Source organism: Chaetura pelagica, unplaced genomic scaffold, assembly GCF_000747805.2.
Source record: "Chaetura pelagica isolate M959 unplaced genomic scaffold, ChaPel_1.0 scaffold39, whole genome shotgun sequence".
Classification (NCBI taxonomy): domain Eukaryota; kingdom Metazoa; phylum Chordata; class Aves; order Apodiformes; family Apodidae; genus Chaetura; species Chaetura pelagica.
In genome coordinates, this window is record NW_009954614.1 from 842,576 (window position 1) to 852,756 (window position 10,181).

The 10,181-nt window shown below is 47.3% G+C and overlaps 1 protein-coding gene across 1 annotated transcript in view; it reads left to right on the forward strand.

The window, feature by feature from the left end:
* The window catches only part of CD247 (CD247 molecule), a 55,413-nt gene extending 45,232 nt beyond the window's left edge, over positions 1–10,181 (forward strand). Inside the window, exons 2-8 of the mRNA XM_010005505.1 lie at positions 1,543–1,649; positions 3,803–3,856; positions 5,100–5,183; positions 5,876–5,911; positions 6,905–6,961; positions 8,704–8,745; positions 10,116–10,181. Of these exons, the coding sequence (XP_010003807.1) occupies positions 1,543–1,649; positions 3,803–3,856; positions 5,100–5,183; positions 5,876–5,911; positions 6,905–6,961; positions 8,704–8,745; positions 10,116–10,181 (446 nt within the window). The remainder of the gene's footprint in view (positions 1–1,542; positions 1,650–3,802; positions 3,857–5,099; positions 5,184–5,875; positions 5,912–6,904; positions 6,962–8,703; positions 8,746–10,115) is intronic.

A 10,181-nucleotide genomic window follows, 5' to 3' on the forward strand; every position in this document is an offset into this window, starting at 1 on the left:
ACATGTGGTTAATAAGAATTGCTGAATTTGGTTCACCTTAAGAAGGAGATGAATCATATACATTCTTTTCAATTTGTCTTCATCGAAGGGCTTCACAGGCTCTTGATCACCCATGTCCTTCTCTTTTGAACTTGCTCCAATTCTCTGTACAGAGCAGATCAAAGATCAGTTTTTAAGTTGTGTTTTTGGTTTGGTTTGGGTTTTTTCTGTTATAATTGCAACAGACTTTTTCCTTTAGAGATGGACCTGGAGTTGTTTATTTGATCTATAATTACTTAGGCTTCTTGACTGGAATTATTTTGCTTTTTTTTAGCTATGTCTGTGAACTTACTGAATGTTTATGAACTGAGGCATGGGCAGTCCCATCAGTTTTAACTGTTTAAAACAAACAATATTGCTGTGCCCTGCGAGATGCAGTCAGGGTATAAACATATGTGATGTTGACTAGAAAATCAACATCTTCTGTTTTAATTCTTCAGCCTCATTGAGCTCTCAATTAGGGTTGTAGTACGTTTTTCTCCCTCAGAAAAGTTAAAACACTTCTTTTAAAACCATTAAAAAATAAAGAAACTTCTGGGAGCGATCTATCCCACATGAGGCAGCCAGTTGAGGTTCCTATGTAGGGAATTCAGGTTTAAAACCTTCCTCTCAAACTGAAAGCACATCAGGGTGTCTTACAGGTATCTCATGGATGTGTCCTGACATCTGGGGTTAAAAGTCTGTCTCTTCTGCCCATAGTTCCCTTCTCATGATTAATGGTCTCCAAGATCTCCAAACTGGGAGCCCAAGAGAACCCTTACAGAGAAGATATGGCAGCTTTACAGTTACAATACATAACCTGGGATATGGAACATGTATCTTCAAATTCCTCTTCTGAATAAAACAGAGTAGCAATTTCAGCCTTGATCTTCAGTCAGCTATGGTGGTGTCAGTCTTTCTTTACATTTAGCACAAAATGTTGTCCTGAGAAGCTCTCCCCTAAAATTTTGTCCCAACACGTGTATTTTCTCACACGCACACAAGTTTGAGTTGATGAAGGAATCCTTAACCAGTCCCAGTAACGAATCTCTGCAGGAGATGCTGCTAGGCTTTTCCACAAGACAAGTGCTCTGTGTGAGGCTTTCATGCAGTAACTGTGTTGTTATGATCCTTGGTGATCTCCATGCAGCTCCTGTTCCCATGCCTGTGAGTGGCTGGGAGCAGAGCCTAGGCTCTGTGGGTGGGAAACTGTAAAATGTTCTGTATAGGTTGAGGGAGGTTGCACATTTTTCCATCCTTGGACATCCTCAGTGGGCTGAGGTCCTGGACAGCCTGGTCTAACTGACCCTGTTAAGAGAAAGGGCTGGACCTGCTGTGGTCCCTTCTGCCCTAAAGAATCCTATGATTCTTATTCAGATTTTCATCTCCTCTGCAAACGGACAGATGTGCCCTTATATTGTCTATTATTCATGAAGCATCATGCAGCACTGCCGTGGTTATGCCATCAAGCCCTCAGTGATACAGATGGCCTTGTCTGTTGATGTATCTGATGTTTCTGTACAGATGCTGTACCAGTTCTTGGACTGACAGACCCAAGACTCTGCTACTTGCTGGACGGATTCCTCTTCATTTACGCCATCATCATAACAGCCCTTTTTGTGAAAGCAAAGGTCAGTCTATCCAAACACTGATATATTTGGCTTTATGGTGTAAACAACTTGGGCTTAGATGGAAAGTGCGGGTGGAGAGGAAGCATGTCTCTTAGAGTAAGATCTTTGTATATTTTTATTTTCTTGGTTTTGTTCTTTTATTTTCCTCCTTTTCCAGTGCCAGCCTCAGCAATCTGCAGGAGTTATTTCTGAGGGCTCATGAATGGAGGGGAAGAGAGTATATGAGAGGATTTTGATGCTACAATTAAGGCTGCAGTCAGAGATGCTGGATATTGTAGCTGGGATATGCCAGCAGTGATGTTACTCTGGTGGCAAGAGAGGAGGGTATATGCAGAAAATTCGGGATAGATGCCAAACTTGTAAATGATGTATTAAAATGTCTCCGGAAGTCAGACGTCTTTGATAGAATGAGGGTGATGATGCAAATGATATAACGTGAGGAGAGGAGTCAGGGGGACAGGACGCACACAAGTTGATTTTTAGACATTAGAAGGATATCAGACATTAGGAGGAACTTCTTCACTGTGAGGGTGGTGAGACACTGGCCTAGCTTGTCCAAGGAAGCTGTGGATGCTCCATCCCTGGAAGTGTTCAAGACCAGGTTGAGTGGAACTTGGAGCAACCTGATCTAGTGGGAGGTGTCCCAGCCCATGTGAGGGGGTCAGAACTAGATCGTCTTTAAGGTCCCTTCTGACCCAAACCATTCTGTGATTCTGAGAGGGGCTGTTGTGACCAAGCAGCAGCTGATCAGCATCCCTACAGAAAATTAGTGGCTTTAGTGCACTTCGACAGAAGTGGATGATAATGTGATGGAGGCATGTGGGTTTTCAGGCATGTACATGCTGTGAGAGCTCTGCTGATCATCGGAGAGGAGCTGCCTGCCTCTCCCTGCCACAGGTCACTCCAATGAAATGGTGCTTTCAGCCGAGCCTAAGCCTTGGCCACTCTGCACATCTGGCTCAGCCTCCTCCCAGAAGCAAAACTTTCCTGAGCTTGGGATCTCAGCTTGCTCCCCTGCCAGGTTGTGGCTGAGATTACCAGCAGCAGCCCTGACGAGGTGATGTTGTACTGCTGCTGGTGCCCCTCTGGCTCTTTGGTGGGAATGTTTCTCAGGACTGCAAAGCCAGTGCTGAAGGAAGGAGGGATGTTTGGAGGAAATTAGGAGAACTCAGAAATGGCAGAGGAGAAACCTTTTTTGTTGCCAGTGTAAAACCTGACTGCAAATGAAACTGCACCCACCAGCAGCAGCTCTGTACCATAGCTAAGGAGTGCTCAGCAAAGCATCCAAGGAGGAGCATGAAGACAGCACAAGGAGCTGCCAGCCCCAGAGCATGTCTTAAACGTGCTGCTGCGGGGGCAGATACTTCTGTGGTTTCTCCTGCTGGGGCTCCCTGCAGGGGCAGAACCTGAGGTTAGAAATGGCTCCTGTTTGGAAGCAGCAGCCCTCACCTTTAGGTCTGGGTGCACTCGCTGTCCTCCTGGGATGCCCAGCTGTTATGTGACATGCATAGTGTTCAGCTGCTGTTGCAGGAACGAAGGCAGCAGGAGGAAGGGGAAAGCCCTGCCTGTGGTTACGCCACCGGAGTCCCACAGCCTAAAGCAGCAGAGGTGCTGCAGCTGAAACGCCACCATAAAGCACCAGGATGCTGGTGGGGCATTCTCCAAGTGCCCTCTGTCTTGTCCAAAACCTAGGAATTTTTATAAAGCTTACAAGCTGTGTCGTATCTCTGACCTCACCTGCTGGCTGAAAGAACTATTTTGTGGAGCCTTTTGCCAAGGGCACAACCTCACCTCTTCTGTGAGCACCACATGAACAATGCACATGAACATTTAGGCTCTGTTGCAAGAAGCATGGGTTAAATTCTTGGTAAATTACTGGCCTCACCAAAGGTTCAGTGGAGGGAGGGGAAACACAGATCCTTTGAGTAGCAGTGAACTGTTGCTACATGCTAGTAAAATGGCCTGGCTGCTGAGAGCAACCTGACATGTGGATAAAAGTGCCAGCACAGCAGTGGCTGGGAGACCATCAGTGCCACAGGTTGGCTGTGTATGGGTTGCCCTGTTTTGGCGTGGGAGTAACTTCTAGGAGCGAGGGAATGAAGGGGAGGAATGGAGCTACTGTCTCTCTGCTCACAATACAGTGTCTCTTCCAGTTCAGCCAGGCCCCTGAGCCACAGCTGCACCCAGGCCAGGATGATCTGTATAATGTAAGTAACTACTGGTTTTTGTTTGTTTTCAAATCTGCTCCCCAAACAGATAGTGAATTGCCTATGGATCACAAAAACTTATGACCCTGCTAATGAAAGGGGATAGCCAAGAGTGCAGCACAGCAACTGCAAGGAGGAAAAATAAAACCTGACAGAGGCAGCTTCCATTGTCACTTGTCTGGCTGGATGCTAGAAGGTACACGGGCTGCAGGCTCCCGATGAGATCCACTGAGCTGAAGGTGTACCACGAACCCAGACCATTTCAGAGGCAGTGCTCAGTGTGCAGTGCTACATAACACACCTCCGAGAGCTCTGTGTGTGTGTGTGTGTATGTGTGTGCAGCCACCAGGCTGCAATGTGTGCTCTGCTCCTGTGTCATCGAGTGTGTGGAGCCTGAGCCATCACTGCCCAGCTGTTTCCATCCCTGAGCTTTCCTGTTGCTCTGCAGCATGAGACCTGTTGTGCCAGGCTGTACCTGCTGTGCCCTGATCGTAGCCAGCATCAGATGATTCTTCATGCAGTAAAAGAGGACAAAGACAAGATCCTGTCTGTCCTTCCTAGCTAAATTGCTCACTCATGGCAGTATTCAACTCTAGCTATTTTTGCTATGTCTGGTTGTCTTTTAATTCTTTTTTCTCTCATGGTTTTGACCATAGCCACATCCTGTGCTGAGTCCTACTGTCTAACTGTGTAATGTATGAATGCTAATGCTTTTTTCCCAGTTGAAGAAGTGTTGCCTGTCACCTTTCAGTAGCACTCTGTCAGCTGTGTTATTCTGACCTGAAATTTCTCCTTTGCCCTCTACCAAGGTAACCTTTCCCAGAAACTTGTCGCACACAAAATTTGTCCAGCCACTTCTATATAGCCACTTAATGCAAATATAGATGAGCTGTTCTGCAGGAAAAATCAAGCTTGTGGATCTTCACCCACTAGTGGGAGAGAAAACATGAAAGTCAGAGACTCTCCCCCCTTGCATGCTCTCATTTTCAGCTCATTTCTACTTAAAGGTTCTTGATGCAATGGCTTGCAGCTTTGTGCTGCACAAATCACTTGTCATTTCTATGGCTTAATCAGAGAAATCTTTGTTGACGGATGCATTAAAGAGTAGAAGAATTTCCAGTTCTGTTATAATACTCATGAAGTCAGACACCAAACTGGGCTCCCTTCCTTTTCTCGTGTTAAGTCAAGCGCTGTTTTCTCATGCTCCCAGTGTCCATCACTGCATTTTGCATTCTCGTTTCAGAAACTGTCTCGTGGACACAGAGATGAATATGATGTTCTGGGGCAAAAGCGAGGTGCAGACCCTGAGCTGGGTGGGAGATACCAGGTAACTTCCTCCCACACAAGCACCTTTTTCCTTTGAATCTGGGGCCTTCCTTCTCGTGTCTAACCACGACTTAGACGCGCAGGCCTTCATCACACGTTTGCAAAGCACCCGTGCCTTCCTGGAGAGGGAACAGAAAATCTGTGCAGTAACTCAGGCGGGTGGCAGTGTGGCGGGGACAAGAGTAAACCTTCCCCCCTCCTCTTTGATCTTGGCCCCTTGCACCCCCGTCCCTTTGCTGTGCAGTCACCCGGGGTAGGAAGTGACACCCAGGCTCGGTGCGGATGTGGAGCAGGCAAGGCAGGGTGGGTGTTTCACGAGAGCTCGCTGCACGTGATGCCACCAAACAAGTGCCAACTAAGTCAAGCAGCAGCCAAAACAACTGTTTCTGCTGCACAGCCCAACAGTTTCAGAGGAAAAGGGAGGGGAAACCTTCTGCATCAGCATTGAAGGGGTTGCCTGCAGGTGGCAGCTGTACGGGTTGAGCGGAGAAGAGCTAAGTTTTATCAGTCATTAAAATTGCACCAATTTTCCAGATAACTTGTCTTCACATAGGCTTATGGGTGGAGACAAGATGGGCTGTAATGGGTGTGGCATGGCAAGCTGTAGCTGTGCCTTAGAGCAAATGCACATAGAAGGTGGTGGGGGATGCTGGTAGTGCAACATGTGGGTAACTTTCCCCTTTTGTTTTACAGCAAAGAAGAAAGAACCCTCAGGACACCGTCTACACTGTGAGTTGAGGGAGCTGGAAGGAGAGGGATTGCTGGAAAAAGGAGTTTCTATTTCATAGAAGCCTTTTTCCCCCTACTCAATTTCAGCTTTGATTCAAACTTAATAGCTGCTTTCAAAGACTTCTTTTTCCCTTCCAAACCTCCCTTTTTTTTTGCTAGAAAATTTCTTCTCCCTTCTCCATGACAGGAGAAATATATTGGCAGGAAAGCAAAGAATTTGTATCAAGATGCCTGTTGAGCCCTTCATGTTAGCCATTAGTGACTGCATCTTTGTCCCATGAACTGATGCTGCAGTATTTTCTGTGCTTGTTCTCCACCATCTCTGAGAGGACAAATGCCAGGTGCATGTAATAGTGGTTGCTAAGAAGCCTGTTGATTTAGCTGATTTAACTCTGGCTAAACATGGTGAACTGCACTCCAAAGGATAGATAGATGAATGATAAAGCCCATGTCTTAACGTGGATCTTTCTGGGTGTTTGGTGCTTGCTGAGAAATGAGCTTTATTCCAAGACTGGCCTTCATCATGATTGACTCAGACACTCTGATCACAGCTGGTGATAAGTGTTTTGTAACTGCTTCCCCAGGTGGAGGAAGGAAGAACTCCTCCTTCTTAACCTTCACCCTGTAGTGTGAGATTTCCCTTTTCCCTGGGCCTAAGCTGCATGGTCAGGTTTGTCTCCCTGAACAAATGCTGCTTAAAGCTTGTCTTTGGAGAGCTTTGATTGTAGTATCTGGCACCAGTCTAGACAAATGACTTGGTTAAGGGTAGTTTTATTTTTTAAGTGTTTGGAGTTGAGACTATGGATATGCTAAGCAGTCTTGATCATCTATAGCATCTGTGTAAATGCACATTGGTCAAGCCCCACCACTAGTGCTTTGTCTCTGGAATATATCCAAGCTTTGCAGGCAAGGCCACAGGCTTGGTGTGCTGTAATCCAGGGGATGGCTTGGCTTTTCTAGTAACACTGCCTCTTTCCCCCTCTCTGTTTGTAGTCACTGCAGAAGGACAAGATGGGTGAGGCATACAGTGAAATCGGGATGAAGGGAGAGGTGAGTCCTGCTTTCCTTCCTGGCAAAAAGTCTGGGATGAAAAACTGCTGCTCCCTTGGAGAGCAGCAGCCCTGACTGCACGTAGCTGCCTTGGGCAAGGAGGTCCCTGGGTTGCAGAGCACCTCCAGGCACCACTAAGAGCAGTTACCTACTTCCTGTAGTAACCAGTGTGTTCAGGGCAGCGCTGAGACAGACACGCAGCCAGAGCGTGACAGCAGCCACAAAACAAGTCAGCAGGCTCTGTCCCATCAGCGTTAGAAACACAGCCCAGGCAGCAACAGACCAAATCACATCAAGGGGAAATGTTGCAACTTTTGGACACTAAAATTCTGGTGGCTGCCCCAGTCGAGGAGGCAGAGGTGGGTGAGGAATAGCTGAAGGTTTCAAGCACTGCAGCATCTGTGGCCCAGCAGCTCACGTTAGTTGAGCATGATCCTCCAGAGCACTTCAGAGCTGGAGGGTCAGAGCTTCCCCTCTGTGGGATGTCAAGGCTAGTCAGCTTGACAGGCACAAGCCAGCAGTTACAAGCTCCTTCTTGTTCCTGTCTTCAGACGAGCAATGGGGGAAACATTCTCCTTCCCCTACCTCCAGTCTCAAATTTTTAAGGATCCATTATATCTAAAGCCAGCAGCAAACAGTGTCAGCTCCGAATGGAGACTGTGGGGGGAGGGATCTTGTGTTGGAAAAAAACAAATATGGGGATACTGTTAAAAAATTGCTGTTACATACACAGGTAGGTGTCTTAAATATAACCTTTCCTGTCCCTGTGAAAAGTGGGGGAAAAAGCCAGACATTTCAAAGCAAAGTTTAGTGCTGAGAAATGCTGAAGCAACATTGACACTGAATCCCCTCCCCTTTATTATTATTCTCAAACTCATCTGCCACGTTTAAGATCAGTTTACAGGCTTAAGAGTATAGGAAGTCTTGCATGCTTTTTATGACTGTTTCTGTTATTGGACACACACACCCTCTCCCAAAAAACCTCCTTCTAGAGAGAGGCTCATTTACCTGCTGCAGTTTGACTTGTGACAGGCACTGCCCTTCGCCACAAGTCGGTGACACGATTGTGGCACAGTCAGGGCTGCCCAGCCCAGCCTGCCGGCTCTGTCTGCCGCTCCCCGGCCGCCTGGGAACGCGGCAGCAAGCGAGTTCCAGCAGATGGGGTTTATTTTGTGCCTGCCCGGTCTGAGCGACCTTGTTTGTATGCTCTGCTTGTACCATGACAGCCCTAGTGCCTGTTTTACAGAACCCTCTGTGACTTCGTCCTCAGCCAGCCTAATCTGCTGCAGTTCCTTTGAATGTCTAGACAGCTCCCGGAACGCGTGCTGGAGAATTTCCTTACTGATCCGTGTCTGTCCAACAGAGGGCAGAGTCCCTCGGACACCAGCTGACATGCAGGAACTTAAAAAAACAGCCCCATTTTTTTCCAGATGTGCCTCAGCGCATAAAATAACCCGTGTCTATAGAGCCAAAGCTCTATAGTGGGAGAAAGAGCGGGATTGTCGTGGTATGACAGGGAAATACAACAACAAACCAAAATAACATCATTTTTATTTCCAATCTTCACTGTTTTCCCGTCAGCATGTCTGGTCTGGCCCAAGCAGGTGCTTTCCCTCCTGCATGGGGGGTGTCCAGGCCAAGCGCAGCTGCTGCCCCTCAGTACATGATGGGGAAGGTCAGGGGGTTCTTTTGCATAATGGGAAAAGCAGCCATTAATCTATGTTTGTTTTTCTTTCCGAAAGCAGCAGAGGCGGCGAGGCAAAGGAAACGAAGGTGTCTACCAGGTAGGCAACACACCCAGCACCTGCTCCCCTCATCTGTCGTCATGGCTTAATTGTAGCCATATCTTGTCACACTGTCAGCAACACGTGAGGACACCGTGCTTTCAAAGCACCTTTCTGAAGAGAGTTACCCAGATTCAGGGCAAAGATCACACTGTTGGTACTTTGATAAAAGTGGCTTCTTGTTCTAAACACAACTGGCAGGAACGCTTGCTTAGCTACTCTGGAAGGAACCATTTGTACATTCCTACATCTTGAGAGAACCACCTTTTGTCTGCAGTAGGTGACACATACAGTTCTGTCTCTGAATTATTGCTTAAATGGAACCTCCAGGTTTCCACACAGCTGTCGTAACTCAAAACATCAGTGGTTCAGCCCATCTCACTGCATCATCCAGTGCACAAACTGGTCAGCACCTCTAGTCCCATGGTGCACCAGAGGGTTTTGCAAGGAGTCCATCAATAAGGCCTTACTTGTTCTAAAATTCTACTTTCTGTAGTAATGTGTATGTTGTCACTGACATCTCAACATTACAAAAATACATATTAAAAAGTTCTGATGCAGCACATGCTAGGGAGGGTTCCTGTAAGGGGGCTTAGTGATGCCTTTCTTCAAAACCTGCTCTCCTGATAGTCACAGGTAGCCAATAAGCACCATCTTACCAGTGATCTCAATATACCACTAAACACTTATAGCAGAGTGATGGCTAGCTAGAACTTTTACAAGCAGGGACCCTGTTTCTTACTAAATTCTCGCTTGTGGCAGCCCCAGCCCTGCTCTGGCAGCCTCCTGGGCTGACCTGTGCCTCTGCCACATCTGCTGCCCCACTCTGGGAGTCATTGGTTCCATGGCTGCAGCAGGGATCTGTAACTCCCACGTTCCAGCACTTCCCACCAGGGCAGGCTGGCAGGAGAAAGGCTGCTCCTTGCAGGAAGGGGTGTAAGGGGATGCTTCCTGGGGTGCTGCACCCATCCAAAACCTCAGCTGCCAGCTCACCCAGAGTTGCCTCTGACTTCTCTTCCAAATTAGAGGAGAAGTCCAGAGAACAAAGTTCATGGTTTGATACACATTTGTTTAGTTAGCAGACATAGTTTGCTCTAGCACCAGTTAGCTCTTAATAGTAAGCAAGTAAAATGTACTCCATGAGACCTGTATAACCAGTTAGGATGAGTTGCTGTACTCATGTCAGTTACTCAGGGTGCCTCTTGCCTTCCTGTAAGTGACAGCTATTGACATTAGACAAAGCCTAAGGAAACAGGAGCAAAACCCTCTGTAGGGAGGGAGAAAAAAAAAAAAAATGCTACTGAGCTATCCTGTTCCTGACCAGTCAGGGAGAACTCAGCATTCAGCTTTTTTTTCCCCCTCTTTTTCAGGGACTCAGCCCAGCGACCAAGGACACTTACGATGCTCTCCAAATGCAGCCTTTGCCCCCACGCTAA